The sequence below is a fragment of the Cervus canadensis genome, chromosome 8, assembly GCF_019320065.1.
Source record: "Cervus canadensis isolate Bull #8, Minnesota chromosome 8, ASM1932006v1, whole genome shotgun sequence".
NCBI classification, from domain to species: Eukaryota; Metazoa; Chordata; class Mammalia; order Artiodactyla; family Cervidae; genus Cervus; species Cervus canadensis.
In genome coordinates, this window is record NC_057393.1 from 91,234,206 (window position 1) to 91,260,092 (window position 25,887).

The 25,887-nt window shown below is 38.8% G+C and overlaps 1 protein-coding gene across 2 annotated transcripts in view; it reads left to right on the top strand.

Moving 5' to 3' along the window:
- NUP133 (nucleoporin 133) overlaps window positions 1-25,887 on the top strand; it is a 53,718-nt gene extending 27,831 nt beyond the window's left edge. For both annotated transcript variants that reach the window (XM_043477195.1, XM_043477196.1), the window contains exons 15-26: window positions 2,438-2,662; window positions 6,785-6,907; window positions 7,516-7,615; window positions 8,467-8,718; window positions 9,375-9,508; window positions 11,728-11,886; window positions 12,504-12,639; window positions 15,294-15,412; window positions 16,779-16,859; window positions 17,735-17,799; window positions 19,446-19,534; window positions 25,154-25,887. In XM_043477195.1, the coding sequence (XP_043333130.1) occupies window positions 2,438-2,662; window positions 6,785-6,907; window positions 7,516-7,615; window positions 8,467-8,718; window positions 9,375-9,508; window positions 11,728-11,886; window positions 12,504-12,639; window positions 15,294-15,412; window positions 16,779-16,859; window positions 17,735-17,799; window positions 19,446-19,534; window positions 25,154-25,290 (1,620 nt within the window). In that variant the 3' untranslated portion in view covers window positions 25,291-25,887. The remainder of the gene's footprint in view (window positions 1-2,437; window positions 2,663-6,784; window positions 6,908-7,515; window positions 7,616-8,466; window positions 8,719-9,374; window positions 9,509-11,727; window positions 11,887-12,503; window positions 12,640-15,293; window positions 15,413-16,778; window positions 16,860-17,734; window positions 17,800-19,445; window positions 19,535-25,153) is intronic.

A 25,887-nucleotide genomic window follows, 5' to 3' on the forward strand; every position in this document is an offset into this window, starting at 1 on the left:
ACTTACGTAAATAATTCCAGGGCTGGTAGGAACCTGTTACTACAAGAATCAAAGCTGCATTGAAAATACGATGAAAAGGAGAAAAATAGTATACTTTAGCAAAAATGTTCAGAGAAGGCAATGGCAACCCACTCCAGTACTCTTGCCTGGAAAATCCCATGGACAGAGGAGCCTGGTAGGCTGCAGTCCATGGGGTCGCTAAGAGTCGGACATGACTGAGCAACTTCACTTTCATGCATTGGAGAAGGAAATGGCAAACCACTCCAGTGTTTTTGCCTGGAGAATCCCAGGGACGGGGCAGCCTGGTGGGCTGCCGTCTGTGTGGTCGCACAGGGTCGGACACGACTGAAGCAGCAGTAGCGACTTAGCAGCAGTAGCAGCAGCAGCAAAAATGTTATTTTAACTTTTCTTGTTACATTTTGTGACACCCTGCTTTTCATTCAGATGTACTGTGTGCTTTTTAAAACTTAGGTTTTCCTGAGTTGATTTGTATCATTAGACAGTGAAGACTCTGAAGGTGATGACAGGTTTTTCTAATATGTAGATGTTTAATTTCGACGTGCCATTAGCATCAAGTACTCATTTAAAGTGTCCCTTTTTTTTAAGGGATAAGGAAATTCCCATTTATATCATGCCTAAAATTAGAGTTGTTACATAAAATCACCCATCCTTGCCTTGTTGGTCAGTTGTATCCCAGGCATAATCCAGAGGAGTTAGATTATTCCCATTTTCTGTGTTTTTCTCCCAGATTAGAAACGCCTCTGTTAAAAAGACTGAAGCCAGTGCCGTGTAACAGAGCAGTCTGTGGCGGTAGACTGGCCTGTGTCCGGGCTGCCCAGTGTGGCACCCTCCGTCCCCAGCAACTGTTGAGGAACTGGAATTGCTGCTGCAGCTGAGGGACTGAATTTTTTTTTTTTAATTGACTAACATTTCAGTCACCACTTTGTTGGATAGTGGCTACCTTTTTGGACAGTGTGATTCTAGACTATTCCAGAAATGTCTTGGTGGTTTCTAATCCTGCATACTGCTTCAATTTTAATGCATGGTTTGGCTCCTGTCTACTCTTATTGTCGTGACAAGACAACTTTATTTATTCATTGAGTTCTTCCTTTTCTTAGTATTTTAGGTGGGCTACAGATCAATGGGGAAAAAACACATTTTCTCCTGATGTAATTGTTAAGTATATCACTTAACTATTAATACAAAACAAACACCCCAGGATGTACTAAGTTGAAACAACTCAGTGGGTTTGACGGGTAGTCCTGCTGACTTCCCCTGGGCCCCCTCCTTGAACCACATTTGGGGTTGGCTGACGGAGCTGGCACATCCCCGGGTGTCTTGCCCTACTGGCAGGCGGTGCTGTCCAATCTGCTGGGGCCTCTTGGTTCCCCCCTACCTAGTCTCATCCTCCTCTCGGCTAGACTGGCCTCCTATGCCAGTGCTCTCCTCCAGGGAGCACTCTGAGGAGGTGAACTTAAGGCTGTAGGCTTCAGACATCACATATTGTCATTTCCACCAAAGTGCCATTGATTGAAATAAATCACAAGGCTAGGCCAGATGAAAGGGATTGGGGAATTGACTCTGCTTCTAGATGGGAGAAGTGGCAAGGTCATGTTGCCAGAGGGTGGGCGTGTTGGGATGGGAGAGTCCGTGGCCCTCACACGCCACCCTAAGGGAACGCGTAGTTCCTGGGGGGTGGGAGCCGTGGAGCTGGAGCTATTGCAGCATCTCTTGTCACAGCCTCCCTGGGCTCAGACCTCGTGGAGTCACGCAGCTGCTGGCAGCAGTGTCTGTTGCAAAGGAATGTCTATCCAGATCTAAAAGTCCCACTCTGCCTACGCCTCTATATTTCCTTTAATATTTGGAGCTTATTTTGTTGAAAGATTTGCATTAATAATCAGGGGAAATGTACAACTACATACTTGTATCTATGGAAATAGTTTTAAATATAAACTCTCCTTCTCGAGGCAGAAATGGGCATCAAGTAAAGAGGCAGCTGATGCAGAGGGTTAGAGACCCCATCCTCCCCCTGGCTTTAGCGTTCTGGAACATGAACACTGCTGAGCTTCTAGTTCCAAAGGTCTGGAGTTGAGGGGAGTTGATTAATGTAGGTAGAAAAGAACAATTTTATAATTCTTTGATAACCATAAACAATAATTTGAGGAGTAAGGCAGGCAGAGACAGCAGTAGTTGACAGAATCTCTGGGGTCAGTGTAATCTTAGAAAAGAAGCACCTATACTTCCTTGTAAGTTGCCCTGGCTGGTTGTGTGTGTGCGTGTGTGTGTAACAGCCTCAAAGACAGCAGCCAGAGATCTTTCTGGGGGAGACTGGGGCCAGCCTCTCTGTGCCCAGTGTGCTTCTGGTGGAGATACGACGGCATCCTCCTGTGTTTTACTTTGAATGCTCTCTAAGAACACGTGTTCGTCTTTCCACAAGGTCGGCCTCTTTAGACGCCTCGGCACTTTTCCAGTGAGAGGGACGCCGATGGCCACACGGCTGCTGCTCTGTGAGCACGCCGAGAAGCTGGCTGCCGCCATCATCCTCAAGAACCACCACTCGAGGCTTCCTGACCTCATGAACACAGCGATCCTGATGGCTTTGAACAAGAGGGACTGTGACGTCCCGTCCAACCTGACCCCTGCAGACGTCTTCTTCAGAGAGGTGAGCTGAGCGCCCTCCTCCCCTTAGCATGACTCTGGAGCACTGCCATTTACTGAATGGACCCCCAGCAAGGAGAGCTCTGAAGACAGAAGATCTCGTTGAGTTTTGCTTTGAACTCCGTGTTTTCTGGGTAAATTATCACTCAGAAGCGTCACTCACTGATCACTCCCTGTGGGTGAGAGCTTGGGAAGCTGACGACGTGTCTGATGTTTCCTTGTGCTTCTCCGCAGCCCTCTTGTCCCCCTGGGGGACATCTCCACAGTGGGCTCCCGGCCCCTCCGTTCCTGTTGGTCTGATGGAGCCTTGTCCCCGCCTTCCTCCCTTGCTGCTTCTGCCTGTTTGCTGTGCCTGCTGTCGGACCGGCCTCCTCTTTGGCTACCCTCTCTGTACGTCCAGCAGCTGCTCCATCCCAGCGCCCCTTCAGGCCTGGAGCCAGTCGTGGCTCCCCGCCGCTTATAGCCCGAGGCTACGCCATCCTGTCCGGGTGCGCTTACTCCTGCCCACAGCTTTGTAGACAGTCCCTTCTCTAAACTCTTCTCAGCTGCTTGTTAGGATCCTGCTCTGCATCTTTTTTTTAAAATTATTTATTTATTTTTTACTGTGCTGAGTCTTCATTGCTGTGTGTGAGCTTTTTCTTGTTGTGGAGCACAGGTGCTAGGAGCGAGGGCTTCAGTAGTTGCCCCATGGCATGTGGAATCCTCCTGGACCAGGGATCGGCCTTGTCCCTTCCATTGGCAGGTGAAGTCGTAACCACTGGGCCACCTCGGAGGGCCCTCCACTTCACTTTTATTTATTTTTTTTTCCACTTCACTTTTAAAGTCAGATTTATTTTCAGAGAAAAGGAAAACTTACTGTAAACTTGGGAGGGAGAAGAGATGAAGGTGCTGGAAATCAGCCCACAGCTCTGGTGCCTGAGTGACCCCTCGCAGCCTTGTGAAGGACGGGGCTGCCTTCCCGTCTCCATGAGTAAGCACTCATACCATGACCCAAGGGCCACTTGTCTCAGTGGGGACCACAGACCCTGCTCGGAGCCACCTGCAGTAGTGTTTTGGGCATGCTAATAGGTTGCTTCTGGAGTTCATAGTCCTTCCCTGGAGCTGCCCCTCCTACGTTTGTGGCATTACCTGAGTTTAGAAGCAGTGCTAGCCTTCGCCCAACTCTGTGGAATGTGGAATTGTTTCTTGCATTTGGGAAACTTCTCTGTTTGATGCTTCTAATTTTGTTTCCTTCCTCCTACAATTTAGCTATAATCTAGCAACTAGTAGCCTCTGCCAAGAGTCTCTTTTATTCTAAATATTTGATATACTGTAACCTGAAAATAATTTGACACTGAACTATGTTCAGATCTGTTGACTCCATAAATGTATCTAGTTTGAAGAAGACATCATTTTTATATGTTTGGGCTTGTTTTCTAGGGAATGTAAGGCAAAACACTTTTCTGTTTTATTTTGTTTTTTAATCAAGGAAGTATGCCTGAAATCTGAATTAAAGCAAAGAAAGACAATTCACCTCAGATTTCATTATCTAACCAAACTATTGTCATTTTTTGTGTCCCTTTTTGTCTTTTTTCCCCCATGTTCACCATTTTATTTGAATATTGGATTTAATAAGGAAAAAGATGCACTGAAAATATGTTACAGAAAAAAATACACAAAACAAGGTCATTTTTTAAAGTATAATCACCAAAGAGAAGGGTAGTTCCGGGTCCTGTGGCATCACAGGACATCACATGTCCCATAACTGCTCCTCACACCCCACTGAGGATGGGACAGGAGAAGGTTGATTTGTCCTCCAGATACAATGTCCTAATTGTCCTTTCCCGCCTTCGCCACATGGCAGGGTTGGTGCATTTGCACAGATCTTCTGTTGTGAGGGGAGGGAGAGTGGCTTGTGAGCACAGTTCAGCTCAGGTCAGGCAGAAACAGTGCGCCTGACCAGTTTCTGTTTTATTCGGAAGGTGCACTCAGTAATTCAACAAATTATCAAATCGCTTATGTTCATAATATTCTGAAGGGACAGCACTGTTTAGGTGGACTTGGATAAGATAAGCATAACAGTGGTAAATTAGCCAGAACTGGACATTTTCCTGTTTAAGGCATGACGGAATTGTCACCAGAGAAAGTAAACAGAAGTAAAATAATTTACTTGCTCATCCCCTGGATTTTAAGATTTTGAACTATGGAAAATGGAAAGTAAGCTTTGGTGTCAGTGCTAGTGTCTAGGACGTGCTGCGTGTTACGTTGCTTCCGTCGTGTCCAACCCCGGACGGCAGCCCACCCGGCTCCTCCTCCATGGGATTCTCCAGGCAAGAACACTGGAGTGGGTTGCCATTTCCTTCTCCACATTTTTGTCTTTACTCATACATAATTTTACATGATAAAACAAAGGTTTTTATTTTAATGATTAATGGCAGATTGAATTGAGTAAGAGCCTGATTCCTTTTTCTACTTTTAGATCAAAGTACAGAACATCCTGGTTAATTGAGTGTGTGTCCATTTCCCAGTTAACTGGGAAAAAAAAGAAGAGTCTGAGACTTATCAGTTAGATGGATGCATAATCGATGAGTAGCACCGTAGGACATGACAGGAGAAAGAAACTAAAATATGATTGCTTCCTCAAAAGAGCGCTCCATGTAGAAAATGATAGTAGTTAAGATTGTTTACATCACCATTTATCTTCACTTCTCTTTGCATTTACTGGTCTTTGGGTAAAGTTCTAAAGGTCCTCCCACATAGCATAATCATAACAAAAAAAGAGAATTCAAGAGAACTGAAGAAGGAACACAGAAGTTTACCATGTATCAAGTTTTTTTCTTTTTACCTGTCCATCCTCTTGGAAGTGCTAAATTACATTACAAACAGGTGTTAGCATTTTAAGAGACTGGTTAACCCAAGTCAGGGTCTAATTAGTGGGCAATGTGATCTCGCAGTCCAGGTGAAAGATAAAATAATACAGACGCTGCTTGAAGATGCACCCTCCACCTTGCCTCCAGTCTGGGAAGGGGCCCCACATCTCCTGGGGCTTTAAAAAGTGGGTTCACAGCTTCAGAACAGGCCTTCCAACTGTGTTGGTACAGCTTATGAGCAGTGTTTGAAACCACTGAACATGTAACATGTGATAGGGTATTTAGCAAATGTTTTGGCGTTTCATTTGCTTTTGTGTCGTTTTCTGCCTTTATGTCACATTTGCTTTCATTATCTTTCTCACAGTAACAGTGTAAAAAGAACTCACAAATTCAGTGTGCCAGAGGTTTCTTGCTAGGGCTGTTAGGATGACTTTGAGTGACATCAGAAACACTAAAGGAAGAATAAGACTTGCAAGACAGTGATTTTATTTGGGCTGCATTGTGCATGTGTTTGTCTTGTTCCTTCAGCTGGTTAGTAAGCTCCTTGAGGGCAGCAAATCTGATTTCCATTTCTTCTTATCTTTGCGTGCCCAATGCTATGCCAACTCTAACTACCAAGCAGATATCCACTTGATAAATAAAGGGGGGTGAAAGCTTAACTTCTGAGCTGAAACTGGAAGCAAATGTTTCTGTGCTTAACATTTTTCCTCAGTTACCTTTATGTGTTAATAATTAATGATAGAAAAGAACAGTTACAAGTTATATATTTAGTTTTTATGTAGCTACTACTATTCTACAAACATCTCTATTATGTCTAAAGAAAATAAATTCCTCAAAGAAAGAAATTAGCCAGTTCATTAGCCAGTTGAATCACTATTTTAATCTGTTGATTCATTTGTTTAATTCAGTAGTTTAGGGTCTTACGTTGTAATGTGACATTATTTGTAACCTAATACTATTTAAAGGTGGCATTGAGCCTTCATAACTCTAATAAACAAATATTTCAGTTACTTGATATTTAAATAAGTCTACCTGCTAACAGTTGAGAATTTGCTTATTTATCAGACTGTTATTTGGGCTCGCTACCTTTTAAAAGTTAGGAGAGTCTAACTTTCCTTGGTTTTAAAATTTGTTTTTATCACTGACTACACCCCTGACTACTAAGCAGAGGATGTAACTTAGTGAAAAAAGCCTGCTGGGTCGATTCCAGGCAGTTGTGATTGTCACCTGTCAGCATGATTTCTCTTACTAGTGGGTGCGGTCTCTGTCCTCTGCAGGTGTCCCAGGTAGATACCATCTGTGAGTGTTTACTGGAGCATGAGGAACAAGTCTTGAAGGACACATCCATGGAATCAGTTGAGTGGGCGGAAGTGGTGATCAATGTGAACAGTATTCTCAAGGTACAAACATATGAAGAGTCTAGCAAATCAAAGCCCAGACCATGGACAGAGGAGAAAGTGGTTTCCATATTCCTACTCTGCATCACCAGCAATCCATAGTGGGTTAGCCATTAGTTAATTCCAAAAAGTTAGGAAAACATCAGTAATTTTATCAGTCAGTTAGACATTTTGAGTGTGTGCCTTTTGCATATTAAAAGTTTCTGTTTGGTAGAATAAGCCTTTTATTTTGGAGAAGGACATATATATCATTGTAAATATATCAATTTTATTGTAATTATCTAAATAATTGTCAGACACCGCTTAGCAGCTGAGCAACAACAAATAAGTTTCTCTTTTTTAATCACTCAAAAGCTTACTTAAAACATTCCATTTAATTTTACCTCATGGACATTATAGTGATGATTTTCCTACTTTGATTACCATAATTTTCTATAATTGAAGTTAGATTGTGGAGTAAAACAAATTTCAAATGCAGAAAGAATCAAAAAGTAATTCTACAGGCCTGTGCTGAGTAATGTTTTGTAATAATAGAAGTTGATGTTTCAGATAATCTCAGAGATCCTGGGATCCCTCATTTCCTGCATGTGATAACACATTTCGTTTTCCAGGACATGCTGCAAGCTGCTAGTCACTATCGACAAAATAGAAACTCCTTGTATAAAAGAGAAGAGCCAGGAGATAAAGAACCTGAGTATGTTCCATGGACAGGTGAGATTGCAAGCACCGATCCCAGTTTTCAGATTCATTAGCAGTTGTTCAGTTTATATATGTTTTTCTTTTTTTTGGTTGCACTGGTTCTTTGTTGCACACCAGGGCACAGGGCTCTTCTCGGTTGTGGCGAGCAGGGCTCCTCCCCATTGCCGTTTACTGGCTTCTCCCGTTGTGGAGCACGGCCTCTAGGCGCACAGGCTTCAGCAGCTGCAGCATGTGGGCTTAGTGGTGGTGGCACGTGGGCTGTTGCTCTCTGGCATGTGGAATCTTCCTAGACCAAGGATTGAACCTGTGTCCCTGCCTTAGCAGGTGAATTCTTAATCACTAGGATGTCCCAAAATATATTTCTAATAGTCTATTATTTTAGGAAGTCATATTATTCTCCTAGTACAAGTTTGTAAGTGAAATAAAAAATAATATAAGTGACATCTCCAAAATGAGCAGTTCTTATGAAAAATCACTTTATTCCTTTGAAATAATTTGCAGCTGTCTCTATAGCTTAATTTTTTAACTGATACTTGTGCATCTACTAGGTTTTAGTGTGTATAGTTATTCATAGAAGCAGGCCCTGAAAGTAGTGACTATATTTTATGTTAATTTAACACACAGAAGTAAGTGGAGTAGCTTTAAAGGAATTTAGAAGGAAGAAGAGTCAGGTTTACTTGACTTTGCCAAGGCCATCTCCATAGAGAAGATGGTTTTGAGCAGTACATAGACAAGTGTCTACTGACCCCCTGTTTGATTTCTTTTTCCATCAAAGGTGACAGGATGTAATTTTTAGGCAGTTGGTCTTCTCTGTAGCCATTATGGAACCCTTACTTGTCCTTTTATTTTGTGTGATTTCACAGCAACCAGTGGTCCTGCTGGCATCCGAACAGCAATAGTGCGCCAGCATAGGACTGTCCTGAAGATGGTTTATCCTCAGGCAGACAGCAACCTCCGAAACGTTCTAACAGAGCAGTTAGTAGCACTGATTGATGGCTTCCTGGATGGTTATGTTTCTCAGCTCAAGTCTGTGGACAAATCCAATGATCAAGAGAGATATAGCAATCTGGAAATGGAATACCTACAGAAAAGATCAGATCTCTTATCTCCGCTTCGTAAGTGCATGATATTTAATAGTGAGGGCTGTGGGTTTTTGAGTCTACAGAATGAATGGAGGAGTCAGATCATTCAGGCAGTGGTTTTCAGTACAACATTGTCAACCCAGTTGTAGGTCAGAACTTAAGCAACTCTTCATATGTATGGCTTTCTGTGTTCATCTCTTCGGCCTTATTGTCATTACTTACCTGGTAAAAGTATCCTAGACAATGCTGAAGATGATTTACAAAGGAGTAAATTATCAGCATTTGGAGACTGCCCTCAAAGAACTTGTTACGGTCTGAGACCTTCATAGGAATGGCTCGACCACTGGGCAGAGCAGATGAGGGCCATTTGAGGGTGTGGATGGGTGATGAGGCTGCAGCAGAGGACGCAGCCAGACTGTCACAGCCAAGTCTCAGAGGAGGAGCTTGTCTTGCTCCGTGAAGCAGGGGAGTAGCATCTTAGGTGGGCAGTGATGGAGGAAGGGCTGAATATACATCTTTAATGAGTTTATATGGATTATGAAACTAAGTGCCAATAACTAGAAAGCTTTCCATTAATTACTTTTAGTATGTAATAGGAATAAAGGCAAAATTTCAAGAAATATTATTTTTTATTACGTACTAAGTTTTCGCTAACAGGATTTTTTTTCCATCTGTTCTCATTCCCACAGTCACACTAGGCCAGTACCCATGGGCTGCTTCATTGGCAGAAAAATACTGTGACTTTGATATCTTGGTACAAATGTGTGAGCAGACTGACAACCAGACCAGACTGCAGCGCTACATGACCCAGTTTGCTGATCAGGTAATGAGCACAGGGGTGTAGGCAGTGGATCCTGTAAGAAGGCTTTACCATTTTATATCTTACTTAGTTTTCTTTTTTTTTTAATATGTGTAATTTTATTAACTATTTATTTTTGGTTGCACTGGGTCTCCGTTGCTGCATGCAGGCTTTCTCAGCTGTGGTGAGTGGGAGCTACTCTTGGTTGCAGCCTGTGGTGTCTCCTTGCAGTGGCTTCTTTTGTCGCAGAGCACAGACCCTAGGCACATGGGCTTCAGTAGTTGCAGGTTTTGGGCCCTAGAGCACAGGCTCAGTTGTGACACTTGGGCTTAGTTGGTTCATGGCATGTGGAATCTTCACAAATCAGAGATCGAACCCATACCCCCTGCACTGGCAGGCAGATTCTCTTCCATAGTACCACCAGGGAAGTTCTTACTTGGTGTTTTTGGAAGATGATGCAGTCCTTTTGCAGTTTACTGGATACTAATTTGTACATTATGTTTCTTTGTAAATTGTCAGACAATTTTTTATATATAAATATTACAGAAGGATTCTTTGACCTTTGAAAAATATGTCAAGACTTTTATTTCTATTTTTATATTTTCAAAGTACTTAGGTGTAGTAATATTGGTAGAGTTCCACAGTTTGAATGGACGATCTTGGGAGCATAGGATGCAGCTCAAATTCCCATTTACCTAAGACTCTTGTTTTCCTTCTTTGACATCTTGCTTCCTTTTTTTTTAATTTCTAATATTTTTTTTAAAGTTCCCATTATGACACTATGTAAATTTAAGGTGTTCCTTAAAACCAGTTTATTTAGCCAGTTGATCTTTATGTAAAAACTGATTTTTATAAACATAACATTGTATAAAATTCAGGAAACCACCATAAAGAAAGAAGAAGATAAAAAGTCATTCATAATTCTACCACCAGAGAGAACTCTTTTTTAAACATTTGGTTTATAGTCTTTTTAATCTATGAAGCATGTTTTATTAACTGCTTATTTCACTTAATACATAACAGACATTTGTCCATATCATTGAATATCACACAACCACATTTTAAATGGTGTTATGGTATTTCATAGACTGGATATAACTTATTTGATCACTACCTGATTTCTGGACCTGACTTATCTTGTATTTCATAATAGTGCTAAAGTAAGTACTTTGTGCTTATCATAATTTTTATTCTTTTTAAGGATTCTTATTCTCTGTTGACATTTTCCACGCATTCTACTTTGTCTCTTTTACTTTTTTAAAAAAATTTTGTTTACTTGTTAAAGTCCTTTTGTGCTAATTCCAAAATGATTGTTCTTAAGTCTGCTTCTGTTATCTACATATTCATATTTTTCTGCTTCCTATATCTAACAATTTTTAAGTTGTATTTTGGACTTTGTTTGTGTGAACCATAAAGATGGAAATCAGTACTGGTTTTTCCCCCTGGAAGGCAGATAAAATGAAAGGCAGATCACTCAATTCATCAAGAATAGAGGTAGGCCAGGGCTTCATTGCTGCCTCTGTTACATTCATTCATTCCAATGAATTAATTGGTTTCAAATGTCTAATGGGACTGGTGGTTCGTTGTAGAATTCCCCCTTTTGTGGAAGCATCTCATAAGTAATGTGTGAGCCTGCAGGACACTTGTCTTCCTTTCCAGCCCAACCTCTTACTCTACTACCGGATCCAGCAAATGCCCTGGAAGGGAAATTGCCTGGGCATTTGGAGCCTCGCTAAATTCTGATTTATCATGCCAGTCACATCAACACCTGACACACAGTTCTACCCTGGAATCTTTCATCCTGGAAGGATGGAGTCCCAGCAGTGTCCAGTAGACCTTCCTGGTAATGAGACCTTGCTCATGTGTGCTGTCCAAAATGGGAGTCTCCGGCCACAGATGGCCTTTTGAGTACTTGAAATGTAACTGATGTCTCTGAGGAATTGATTTTTACATTTTAGATTAAGTTTAAACAGCTGCAAGTGAGCAGTGACTACCATATTGGACAGAGCACATCTAGATTCTGGGTGATGTTGAGCAAGATCCCCATTCTGAATCTGAATGTCCTCCTTTGTCAGATGAAGTCATTTGAGGACCCTACAATTAGGAACTTGGTGTTTAAAAAACAGGATTTCCATGCTGGAGTCTAAGACCTTTGGGAAAAAACTTAATACTTTTTCATCAGAAATGTATTTTTTGAAACTGTATTACTAAATACTATTGGATTCTTGCTTTGTTCTTTACAGAATTTTTCAGACTTTCTCTTCCGTTGGTATCTGGAGAAAGGAAAGCGAGGCAAATTATTATCTCAGCCCATTTCTCAGCATGGACAGTTGGCGAATTTTTTACAAGCTCATGAACATCTCAGCTGGTTACACGAAATTAACAGCCAAGAATTAGAAAAGGTAAGGTTTCAGCTGTATGGATCAGATTTAGGCGATTTTTTAATTTAGTTTGTAGCTAGTTTTTTTTTTGGAGTTAAATACTACAGATTTTTTTTTTAATGTGTATCTTTCTCTCACATAATTTGATAAAAGTATTTTTCATTTATGATGGTATTGCCGTTACTTGTTATATCTCAGTTAAAAGAAATGGAGCCTATTATAATTTGACTGTTATTACAATAAAATAAAGCACAAAACTTCAACACATAAATAGCAGTCATTGGCCGTTTTTTGTAATGAGTATTTTCTTATAATAGAAATGTTCAAATTATCAGTAAAAACATTAAATAAATTCAAGTTTCTCGTTGACAAGGTGTTGTAGTGAACATATAATTATTATAGAGCAAACGTTTTATACATGTCTCTTTTCCCAGTGACTAGTGTGAGTGGCTGATATTTCATTGTGTAATTACTCTCAAAGTATGCTGCTGATCTATTTTAAGTTTTGCTAATAGTGACTTGATCTTTCATTGATATAGCTTGTGGGGGGAAACCAAGTTTGGGTTTTACTTAATCATTATTTTAACTTGAATTAATACCGAGAATTTTACCACAGTTTTTATATTTTGTTATTGTAGGCTCATGCAACACTTCTGGGTTTGGCAAATAGGGAAACTCGTTACTTTGCAAAGAAAAAAACCCTTCTTGGCTTGAGTAAATTGGCGGCATTAGCTTCAGACTTTTCAGAAGATACACTGCAAGAAAAAATTGAAGGTAAAAGGCAGTATTTGAACAAGAAGACTTATAAGTCAGTCATGCAGTCAGTGTAATCTTAGAATGCATTCCTGTTATCAGTTAATGGGATCCTCTAGAGACAGGAGCCATCCCCTTTCTATTCAGTGTTCTTAGACAATTACTCAGTTATATAATTGGGATTCTCTTTTTATAGAAAACTAGTTTGTGCTTTAAATAAGAATTCCTAAAGAATAAATTCAAATGACTTGGACAGAGTACTCTGATTACACGCTTAGCGAATCACATGCTAAGACTGAACGGCCATGCCAAGAAACCTGATGTTTATTCGGTGGGTTTGCTGTAGGTGGTGGTAATTCTGAAGCTCTTGATTTCAGAATTCAAAAATTGTTGACGTCATAGTAGTGAAACTATTCTGTTTCACAATCTGTATATTGTAGACTGAGAAAATGATTGAGAATATTATTTTTGAGAACCAAAGGGAATGGAGGTATAAGTATAGAAGGAAGGTGAGGAAGAACCCTGTATTATTGCATTTGAATTTTATGTATCACATGGAGTCATGGTTGTTCTCTGAATGTATTTCTTGGCTGTCCCCTGAAAAGTCCTAAGAGCGGTATCACCCCGGATAGCGTGAATATACCTAATCCCATACTTCGGGGAGGTGTCTTGCCATGTGGTTCAGGGTGAAGTATATGTAAATGGGGGTATTGGTGACAGGAGTAGTCTGTCTGGGGTCTGGGTTCACATTCCACTGCTGTCACTTTCTTCCTCCAAGGAGTAGATGTAGTGGAAGGAATCTGAACAGAAATTAGACCAATCTTGTTTTACATGTTTTTTCCAACTGACTAGCTTTGTGACCCGCAAAGAAAGTGAAAGTGAAAGTTGCTCAGTTGTGTCGACTCCTTGCGACCCCATGGACTATAGAGTCCATGGAATTCTCCAGGCCAGAATACTGGAGTGGGTAGTCGTTCCCTTCTCCAGGGGATTTTCCCAACCCAGGAATTGAACCCAGGTCTCCCACATTGCAGGCAGGTTCTTTACCAACTGAGCTACGAGGAAAGCCCATAGTAGTGACCCAGGGTACACTACAAAATGCGTAGTTCTAACAATCAGAGACACTGGGTGTTCCTTGAGAAAAAGTTCTACTTTTTGTAAAATTGAGTACTCAAATCATAGGATTAGCATTTAACTTTTATTACTGAAATTATTTTTCACTGTCTTTTATTTTTAAATGCTAATGGTGCCTGTTGTTCTAGAGAAGTGTGTATATGTTTTGCAAGGCTGGTTAGTAGTCTGCAGGGGGAGCCATATTTTAACCTGTCTGTCAGAGAGAGAGCATGTTAATCAAAATATTAAAAAATCTTTTTTAATTTATTTTTATTATTTTTGGCTGTGCTGGGTCTTTGTTGCTGCATGCAAGCTTCCTCTAGTTGCAGTGAGTGGGAGCTACTCTCTAATTGCGGTGCCCAGGCTCCTCATTATGGAAGCATCTCTTGTGAAGCACGGGCTCTAGGGTATGCAGGTTCTAGCAGTCATGGTGCACGGGCCCAGCTGCCCTGCAGCATGTGGAATCCTGGACCAAGGATCAAACCCATGTCCCCTGCATTAACAGGTGGACTCCCAACCCCTGGACCAGCAGGGAAGTCCCTAGTCAAAACATTTTAACACGAGGTTTTGCTTCTGTTTTTCCTGCTTACATCTGGCTATTGTTTTGCATCTGATCGCTTCCTAGTTTTTGCTTTCTTAGTACAATGAGAGTATTTTCAAGCCTCAATAATTTCCTGCAGACTATTATCACATTATATCTAGTTGAAGGGAATAGATTTTTAAAAGATAACTTTATATTGGTTATATAAAAATTTCCTTATGGAAATTTGTAAAGTATAGAAGAATAACAACAAGAAAATAATAGAATAATATAATCCCTCTACCCTAGAGATAACTACTGTGACTTTTTTCTGTATCCTTCCAGTCTGTTTTCTTAGGTATGGAAATTCCACAAAACAGTTCCATTTAGTTTTTACAAGATTGGGATCATATGGAATGATGCCAGTATTTAAATGAGCATATCTGTGCTTTAGTCATTCCATTTTGCTGTAACTGCTGTTAGCAAACAGTTCTCAGCCCTTTTTTCCTGCAACCCAGCTTGTTCTCATGGGTGAAGCCAGGTCATGATGGTTTATGCAGACCCAAGGCCCTGTTACCTCATCATATGGAGATAAATAACCATTGCTGGGTAATAGGATTGGTGCAGTCCTCTGGGTGGTGTTCTCCTGGAAAGTTCTCATCATGTCCCTTAGTGAATGAGATTATTCGAGACACTCTCATAAGGTAAAAAGAGGTACTTTACAAGAGCAACCTTAAAACAGACACTTCAAGTTTGGGGGGCTTCTGTCTCTGAAATTGCCATCTGCTCTGCAGTTGCTTCGATCAGGTTTGTTTTCTTAGCTCTTCTCTCCCTGATATTTCTGGTTGCTGGGACAATCCATATGACTTGGATAAGACCATGAGTATTTGTAACATAGGGATCAAGAATAAGCAGAATTAATAATATTCTCAGATCGTTGAATAGTGATGGGATTACCTTCAGAGCTGTTCCTTTTTCTTTTTAAATTTATGTTGATGACAGAGCAAAAGTGAATGTTCATATCTCTCCCTGTGTTGTCTTCTAGAAATGGCTGAGCAAGAGCGCTTTCTGCTGCACCAGGAGACACTGCCTGAACAGCTGCTAGCCGAGAAACAGCTGAGTCTCAGTGCCATGCCTGTGCTGACCGCATCACAACTCATTGGCGTATGAGCTTTTCACAGTCCTACACCGTCTTAGTCTCAGAGCAGCCTGTGTTTCCGTGGCCCCTTAGTACAGTCTCTCAGAGTAGACATCTCCATTTCCTGTTCTCCTGGTCACTGTCCTCTGGAGTCAGGTGTCAGCGCTGCTTAGGAGCAGGACGCCCGTTAACAGAAGGCGGAGGGTCAGCCCCCAGCAGCTCTCTGTCTGTTCTTCAAGATGCTTGTCCAGGTGGCCAGAAGACGTTGCTTCTATTGTGCTTTTCTAGCACAAGACAGACATGTACGAAGAGATATAGTTCCTGTTCTTTAAAAGAAGGATGGTTTTAGGAACTGGATTTGCACAGCTTCTAAGTGCCATCCGCATCGTTGCTCTGCAGCATAGCAGGCTCCTGAGGACGTAGCTAGATTAGGGGCTGCAGCCCAGAATAAGACAGTTTTATTGCATACAGCTGCACCCTTAATTCTTCTTCTCTCTTTTCCTTTCAAGAAAGTATTTCAAATGTAAGAGCTAATTATGTTACTAAGGAAGCAAGCAATTCAAAAACTTTCGTATTGTAGCCATTGTTAGTATTAATAACAGATTTCCTATTGAGCTCACATTGAGCTCACAGCAGCTTCTCCTGATAGATCATATCTAATTTAAAAACCTGAGGAACTGTTGCCTGTAACACCATTGTTTTATATACTGTTAGGATGGAAAAAAGTTTTACCAGCTTTACTCTGATACATTATCAATTTTAGTACTGCATCCCAATTTCAAAGATGTTGACACTGGGGAAGAAAGGTTCAGAAACAAATAAAATATTGTTTAAAGTATTGTAACACAATGACAAGTGGGTAGCTTTTTTTCTGAAATGGTTTGAATATTGTCTTGCTGTTAAAGGCTTTTGTGCAGTATTTTAAAAAGCAGTGTTATTAGTAGGACATTTATGATGTGAACAGGACATTAGTGATTGTATAGTTAGCTGTGATCTAACTAGCAAGGGATAACTGTTGGTAACATGTTGGTGTGTTTTCTTGTCTTCTGAGTAAACTGTGGACCAACTGCATGCTTTCTCATCAGTCTCAGTGTTCAAAAAACTATTGAATGAGGACATTTCAAAAGCATTATCACCAACTTTAAAAATGCAAGAGCAATTTACTGATATTTTAAAGCTATATATACACCAACTTATACAAGTTAATTACTGAATGAACATAGGTGTATTTTAAAAGACAGTTTGTTGTGAGGTAGATGGAGTTTAATTTCCAAATGTGCCACTGTTCTTTTCTATAAAGATACCTGTAAATGTGGTAACTTCTCTGTAAATCTCTCTAGTCTTATTTATAGGATGTTACAATAATTCTCCCTTTGTTTTAACTTGCTACAGCTGTATATCTGTGAAGAAAACAGAAGAGCTAATGAGTATGATTTCAAGAAGGCTTTGGACTTGCTGGAATATATTGATGAGGTATGTAAAGTCACTTGATAATCTCAGGTAAGGATCACAATTTGTGTATAGTTTTCTGAAGAACTGAGTACATCTTGAAAATGTCTTAATTTTAAAAGACTACCTGGTTCAGCTACCTGTAACTCTTGGAGTACATAAAAGTCTTTAGAAAAGCTGTCAGAAGAGCTCACCGCCTGATAATTTTCACACATTTCCAGGTATCTTTTTCTCTGCAAAAATAAAAACTGCTTTTCAAGGTCCTGACATTTTTTCTTTTGTATTTAATAAGTCATTGTTAGTTTCTCAAACTGATAATCTACTTTGTCAATTTATTCTTCATAGTACTTACCCTAAGAGAAGCTGTTTCTCAGCCTGCTTTGAAAAAAAAGATGGTAATGATAATTTTGTAGGGTAAATAGTAAGCCCTGCAGCTGTGAGTAGTTTGGTAGATTATAAAGACATAATATGTTGATTTTTATGTTACTCTGTTTAAAATCTTGACTCTCTCATGCTTCCTGATAAAATCAGGTTATCTCAGAATAATCAGAAACAATTTCACATAAAATTATTGATAGTCTTACTCTCCTGAGTCAGCTTTAACATCTTACAGAAAGGGAAATTTGCCAGGTTCCTCTCTCCATGGAATTCTTCTGGCAAGAATAGTGCAGTGAGTAGCTGTTCCCTTCTCCCAGGGATCTTCCTGACCCAGGTATCGAACTGGGATATCCTGAATTGCAGGCAATTCTTTACCAGCTGAGCTACCAGGGAAACTCTTAAAATTATAAAGTAAAGCTTAATAATATTTATATAGTATTAGGAGCTGACATAACTAAAATTTAAGCATGTATTTTTTAAAATCAGGATTTAATGAGGATTTTTTTTGTTTTGCTGTGAAGGAGGAAGATGTAAATATAAATGATCTAAAACTGGAAATCCTTTGCAAAGCTCTTCAGAGAGATAAGTAAGTTCCCATAGTGTGAATCTAAGACATGATTTTAGGAAAGGACTGTGATATCATGCATCAAATCATTTTGTAACCTAACTGTATGGTAAAATTTATTATGAAAATGTTAATAGTTTCATTAGCAATCCTAATTTTTTGTATTCAATAATTAAGGAATTGCTTAAGGATTTAAGACCACTGGAGTAATGATTCTCTACTTTTGATTTTAAATTTTGCACTGTCAATTTGCACAGAAATATATATATGTTCCTTATTTTCTCAGTAATTGGGCTAGTTCTTCATAGGAAGACTTGAGGCTACTTTTTTTTAAAATAAGAGATTAGTACAGTTTGAGAATCAATATTGTCTTCTAAGTTACTGAGACCTCTTTTTCACTGTAATCTCCCTGCAGAGAAGGTGTTCTGTCCACTGGAATGGTGGTGGTAAGATTCATTGGCAATTAGAGACTGAGAGTAATCAGTTGTAGAGATGGATTTCTCCCAGGGAAAGAATTTTTTTAAAAATTTCGGCCACACTGCACAGGATACAGCATCTTAGTTCCCCAAGCAGGACTCAAACCCACGCTCCCTGCAGTGAAAGTGTGGAATTTTAACTACTGGACCGCCAGGGGAAGTCCATGCTTTTTTTAAAAAAATGTTTGGCCCAGAAAAGAATTTTAAAGAGAGCATGACTTGAGTGCTAAAGGCCTTCTCTACTCAGTTTTCCTTTTTCTTGTGGCTTTGAGAAATTGAAGTGGAACTATTTTTACTAAAGCATTTCTTCCTGTGATCACTCATAGATAGTTTAAATTGTTGTCAGATATGGTCTTGAAGGTCATCCTCTGAAGCATCTAGCTCTGCCTGTTGGGTTCTCCTTCCCAGTTGTAAAAAGCTTACTATGTCATTTGACTGGAATTCCTTGTCTTGGCTTCAAAGTGTGAGGGATGTAGCCATTGAATACTATAGAGCATGGTTCTGTGGGTTTGTATTTCAGTAGCAGATAATCTCAACCAGATAAAGAAAATTTAGGTTACATCAGACACTGCTTGCCATTTTATAAAAAACAGAATATATTATAATATATTTAAACTATGTGTAAACTATTGCCTGTGCTCTGAAAAGTCATACTTTGGGGTCATTACTAGGTTTGTTACTTACTTACAAAATTTTCTTGGGGAAAATACCTTACTACTTGGTTTGGACATTAAATATATGCTACCTGGCTGTAGCATCTTATATCTAATATAGAGACTCTGGGTATATCTAGAGACTGGGTATATCTAATTTGAAGCTCCTTTATTTAAGCAGTTTTCAATAGTGTCACAAAATTCAAGATTCTTTACCCCTGTTGTTGCTGTTGTTGTTTAGTCGCTAAGTTGTGTCTGACTCTTTTGCAACCCCATGGACTGTAGCTCACCAAGCTCCTCTGTCCATGGGGTTTCCCAGGCAAGAATACTGGAGTGGGTAGCCATTTCCTTCTCCAGGGCATCTTACCAACCCAGGGACTGGACCAAAGTATCCTGCACTGGAGGCAGATTCTTTACCTCTAAGTCACCAGGGAAGCCCACTACAAATATCAAAACAAATCCGCAACAGCAAACAAGTCATTTATTTCAGATTATGGCCGTGGTTTCATTTTCTCCTCACAGTGGTTTTGTTTTCTAGCTGGTCCAGTTCGGATGGTAAAGATGATCCAATTGAAGTATCTAAAGACAGTATATTTGTGAAAATCTTACAGAAACTTTTAAAAGATGGTAAGTGGTTGGTTAATATTGGAAATTACAGTGTCACTCCTTGGTTTGAAGTCTTAGAGTGATGGAGATTTGCCCAGATATCAAATATCAGAAGGTTAAAATTAAATGGTATTGTACTTAGATTTGTTTAAAATAAAGGGAGGGAGCTGTGTCATGGTAGAGTTGTCATCTGCTTCGCCAGTTAACTCTTGTGAAGGTTGAAAATCTGAAATGCAGTTTTTTTGGTGTGTCCCACACTAAACTGGCCATACCATGCTTAAGAACAAACCACAAAATATTCTACCAATTCATTTTGGATATTAAAATTAGTTTTAAGGACAAAATAAAAAACAAGAAGGGAGTATCTTTGGTATATGTTTTATACCTGAGACAGAAAACAAAACTTCTATTTCCTGATCAAGATCCAAATAAGTAAAGAGGCTTTTATGGTTAAATGTTTGTTATGAAGGGAGATGAAGTAGAGGACACTTAACTTTTACTTCCTTTCATATAACTAATATATGGAGAATATTAGACTAGAGGTGAGAGATATTGTGCATTTTATACACAAAGACAAGTATAGCTCATTTATTATAGAATTATTCAATCAAAACAGATGATGTTAAATCCAGGCAATGTGCAAAATAGGCTAATGTAATATTTACTAATCTTTTAAGATATAAGGACATTCTCTTCAAAACCACCTGGAAAAAAGTACACAATGACAGAAACTATTGTAAACTTAGCAGCCCTTCTAGATGGATGTGAATTTTATTCACGATGCTGACATTTACATATAGTTGGAAATGTTCCATACCTACGTCTGCAGGACACATTATTTGATCTGTATAAGACATGCCCAGCCCAGTGCCTGGTACATAGTAGTCACTCATTAAACTGTTGTTCTTTGAAAGGCTAGAATTATTTTACAGATTCACATCCGCAGTTCTTCTGTAGTAGATTCCACGCTGCGGTCCTCTGATTGAGAATCCCTGGTTTAACTGAAATGACGAGGGCCTCAGAGGAGAACCGCGGAGCTCACCACACCAGCCAACATGTGAGTGAGGTGAAAGAGCAGCAAATTCTTGGTGCTTACATGCCACAAGTTTCACTCTGGATCAAACTGTTGACCTCAGTACTGACCTGGAGGTTTATTTATGAAAAATAGACTCTTGACTACCCCACATTGACAGTTAGGTTTAATGAACACTTTTATTTTCAAAGATGAATAAATAACACAAAGGCAGTTAAGCCATTTCATTGTCAAAAAATAAAAATTTTAAATTAAATAATGGAGATAACAAAAGAAAATATCTTTTGCTTAAAAATACTTGAAATTCAGACAGTTAAAATATATGTCCTAAGCTTTCTCTTTTCTATATTTGGAATTGAAGAAATAACTGGATATGGTTGATTTCTTTGTGCTGTCAAAGAGATTCATTTGGATCCAAATCTGATGCTTTCCATGAAGTTAGTTCTTGTAAAGTTGCCACTGAACCGAATTGTGGCTAATTAAGTATATGGTAATATTTAAAGTTCACCTTGCAGTTTCTGCTATCTTTAGATTATATATTGTAGATTGAAAATGAATAAAAACCTATAATTTTACAAAAAGGATTATTAAGTTTTGACCAAAGGACAAACCAAGTGGAAACTATTATATGTATTACATAATGATATAATATATGTAATAATATATATTTATTATATGTATATAAAACAATACCAAGCCAAAGGCATTTATCTTTGGAATCTTTTTAATAATATGACTTCCATATTATTTACATTTACAAGAGTAAATGTTTTTAAAGGGCAGATTCTGAAGGTAGATATAGATAGCTTCCATTATATTTCATAGACTTAGGCAGCCTAACAATTACTTCAGCTTGTGGGATGAATTTAGGCTGTAGATATTTTTAAGTTACCCACCTGGAGCTATTCAGTTTTTGTTTTTGTTTTTTTTAAATATTTATATGCTTCCTTAATATGCTTTTCAGTTTTAAAGTATATTATAGTGAGTGAAGTCACTCAGTCATATTCGACTCTTTGCGACCCCATGGACCCTGCCAGGCTGCTCCATCCATGGGATTTTCCAGGCAAGAATACTGGAGTAGGTTGCCATAGAGGAAAAAAAATGTGTGTCATTGCATGGAATTTAACATCTTTCCTAATTAGTCTCTGGCATTTAATAATTGACAAGAGCTCTTACAAAAGGCTTATTTTCTATGAGAGAACAGAAAGAGATTTTAAGGAAACAATTCTATTCACCATTGCAATGAAAATAATAAAATACTTAGGAATAAATCTACCTAAAGACACAAAAGACCTATATATAGAAAACTATAAAACACTGATGAAAGAAATCAAAGAGGACACAAATAGATAGAGAAATATACCATGTTCACAGATTGGAAGAATCAATATAGTGAAAATGAGTATACTACCCAAAGCAACCTATAGATTCAATGCAATCCCTATTAAGTTACCAATATTTTTCAGAGAACTAGAACAAATAATTTCACAATTTGTATGGAAATACGAAAGACCTCAAATAGCCAAAGCAATCTTGAGAAAGAAGAATGGAACTGGAGGAATTAACTTGCCTGACTTCAGGCTCTACTACAAAGCCACAGTCATCAAGACAGTATGGTACTGACACAAGACAGAAATATAGATTAATGGAACAAAATAGAAAACTCAATAGATAAATCCATGCACCTATGGACACCTTATCTTTGACAAACGAGGCAGGAATATACAATGGAGAAAAGACAATCTCTTTAACAAGTGGTGCTGGGAAAACTGGTCAACCACTTGTAAAAGAATGAAACTAGAACACTTTCTAACACCACACACAAAAATAAACTCCAAATGGATTAAAGATCTAAATGTAAGACCAGAAACTATAAAACTCCTAGAGGAAAACATAGGCAAAACACTCTCTGACATAAGTCACAGCAGGATCCTCTATGACCCACCTCCCAGAATATTGGAAATAAAAGCAAAAATAAACAAATGGGACCTAATTGAACTTAAAAGCTTTTGCACAATGAAGGAAACTATAAGCAAGGTGAAAAGACAGCCTTCAGAATGGGTGAAAATAATAGCAAATGAAGCAACTGACAAAGGATTAATCTCAAAAATATACAAGCAACTCCTGAAGCTCAATACCAGAAAAATAAATGACCCAATCAAAAAATGGGCCAAAGAACTGAACAGACATTTCTCCAAAGAAGACATACAGATGGCTAACAAACACATGAAAAGATGCTTAAGATCACTCATTATCAGAGAAATGCAAATCAAAACCACAATGAGGTACCTACATCTCACGCTGGTCAGAATGGCTGCTATCAAAAGGTCTACAAACAACAAATGCTGGAGAGGGTGTGGAGAAAAGGGAACCCTCTTACACTGTTGGTGGGAATGCAAACTAGTACAGCCACCATGGAGAACAGTGTGGAGATTCCTTAAAAAACTGGAAATAGAACTGCCATATGACCCAGCAATCCCACTTCTGGGCATACACACCAAGGAAACCAGATCTGAAAGAGACACATGTACCCCAATGTTCATTGCAGCACTGTTTATAATAGCCAGGACATGGAAGCAACCTAGATGTCCATCAACAGAGGAATGGATAAGAAAGCTATGGTACATATACAGGATGGAATATTACTCAGCTATTAAAAAGAATGCATTTGAATGAGTTCTAATGAGGTGGATGAAACTGGAGCCTATTACACAGAATGAAGTAAGTCAGAAAGAAAAAAACCAATACAATATACTAATGCATATATATGGAATTTAGAAAGATGGTAACAATGACCCTATTGCGAGACAGCAAAAGAGACACAGATGCAAAGAACAGACTTTTAGACTCTGTGGGAGAGGGCAAGGGTGGGATGATCTGAGAGAATAGCATTGAAACATGTATATTGTCATATGTGAAATAGATTGCCAGTCCAGGTTGGATGTATGAGACAGGGTGCTCAGGGCTGGTGCACTGGGATGACCCAGAAGGATGGGATGGGATGGGGAGGGAGGTGGGAGGGGGGATCAGGATGGGGGACACATGTAAACCCATGGCTGATTCATGTCAGTGTATGGCAAAAACCACCACAATATTGTAAAGTAATTAGCCTCCAATTGAAATAAATAAATTTTTTTTAATGTCTTGTTTTCTTACTTCTCTTAAAAATCCAAAGATTTGCTACACTAGACTGAAATATTAACCTGGTGGCCATCACCTAGAGCCAATGGAATACTTCCCACTTAGAATGGGGTCCTAAGTTTTTAAGAGAATTGATCTTTAGGAAATTGATATTTTCACAAGTGTAATACTGTTTCGCAGAGAAAAAGTCTTTATTGACAGTGTGTTGATTGTAATGAATGATAAAATTGCAGATTAAGTGTCATAACATTTATCATAAGATTTTTATTGTATACTAAGTACCAAAAATGGCACTATGCACTTAGATGATGTTAAAAATAAACAGTATTTGATTTTGAGAAGCTTGTGGTAATATGACAGGTTATAAAATATTACCTTATTAATTTAAAATGTTTTTTCCAATTTCCTTTATTTATCAAATGAGAAAATTGTATATACTGTTATGTAACTACACAGATGCTTGTTGGCTTTCCAGCCTCATCGAGGACTGACGAAGGCATGGTTTCCTGCTTCTAATCTCAGAGAGAAACTGTCAGTGTGTTAGGAGATGCTGCAGATAGCATTCATGGCAGTGTTCTACTAGATTATTTCCTGAATAGGAGAATACAGAATTGTTGGAAATACTTGTTTTTCTTTTTTTTTTTTTTTTTTAATTTTTAAAGAATTTTATGTCTTTTCAAAAATAAACTTGAAATACAAAATAAAGCTGATCAAAGTCAAGGAAAATATATATTACCAAAGTTGACTGGAAATTAATTTTTAAAAAATTAAGTGAACCAATCACCCTAGGAAAAAAACATTAAAAACCAGTTCTCAAATAAGCGCCTCTGCACTCAGGCATTTCTGGAGTGTGGGTAGACCACCCATCCAGGTAAAACAGTGGGTCTTTGATCTGGGGGACAGATAAATGTCTGAAAGTCTTTAAAGAGGATGTGGCATAACTTTGTCTTCCTTGATAATTCAGGATTCCTGTCTTGTAAATTTTGCAGCTGGTTTATAAGCAATCTTTCACTGATGCCTTCTACTACTTTTACTGTATAGCTGCTTAGAGTACTGTTTGCTTGGTCTTGAAATACTTGTTTTCAAGTGATTATTAACTTAAAACTTCCACCCTGAAGGAATGGCTTAAGCTATGGAGAAAAATGAAAATATTGCAGATTGTCATAAAGACTTTAAATGGAGTGGCTGTTTTGATGGCTCTTTTGACCACTAGAGTCAAACATGTAGCCTGAATATGTAGAACAGTCATGTAGCCCCTACTAAGTGAAGAATGTCATATTGTCAGGCCTATAAGTATGCTTGGCAGATGGAAGGAATTTAGAACAGAGTATTTTCCAATAGCAGAGTGACGTTATATTTTAAATAGAAGCACAGGTGTTTCTATCATCCGTCATCTTGATTCATTTGAGAATTATGTGAAAATTAAAAAAAAAAAACCCACCAACTTTCTGTGTTTGTGTTTTTAGGCATTCAGCTCAGCGAGTACCTCCCCGAGGTGAAGGAGCTGCTGCAGGCTGACCAGCTGGGAAGTTTGAAGTCCAGCCCTTACTTTGAGTTTGTTTTGAAAGCCAATTATGAATACTATGTCCAGGGACAAATGTGACTGTTTATAAAAATGGTCGTTTTTCCTAAAAATTTGTATAAGTGTGTCCTTATAAAAAGTTTGGACCTTAAACATCTAGAAGTTTGTACAGTTTTATATCACATATTTCTGACTTTTTTATACTTTATTTGTAAGCTACTACAAAATAGTTGTATGACTATACTTTTGGTATTCAGTTACATGATATTGTTTTTTCTTCCTCTTTTCCATCGAGGTTTATCAGTTTTCATACCTACTACCGTTCCTTTTTATCTCACTCCATCCAGGGTCCTGGTTCTAGCTTCTTGTATGCAAAGACCACTTCTAGGCTTTAGTTCTATAACTCTAAAAACAGCAAGATTGCACTAAGTCGTCTCTGAAATTGCTGTGAATCATAGATGGTACGTACTGGAAAGTGTCTGGAATTTTTGTTTTGATTTTGATTAGGGCTGGGAGCAGAATGTCTAGTGGGATAAGTGTCACAATTTGCTAACTTATGAAACAGACAGAGTGGGGCAATTCAGTGTGAGCTTGATAACTTTACTTCATTGGGAAATGTCAGTTTTTTCCACATGAATAATAGAGTATTAATAAATATATTTTGGTGAATAAAGCATA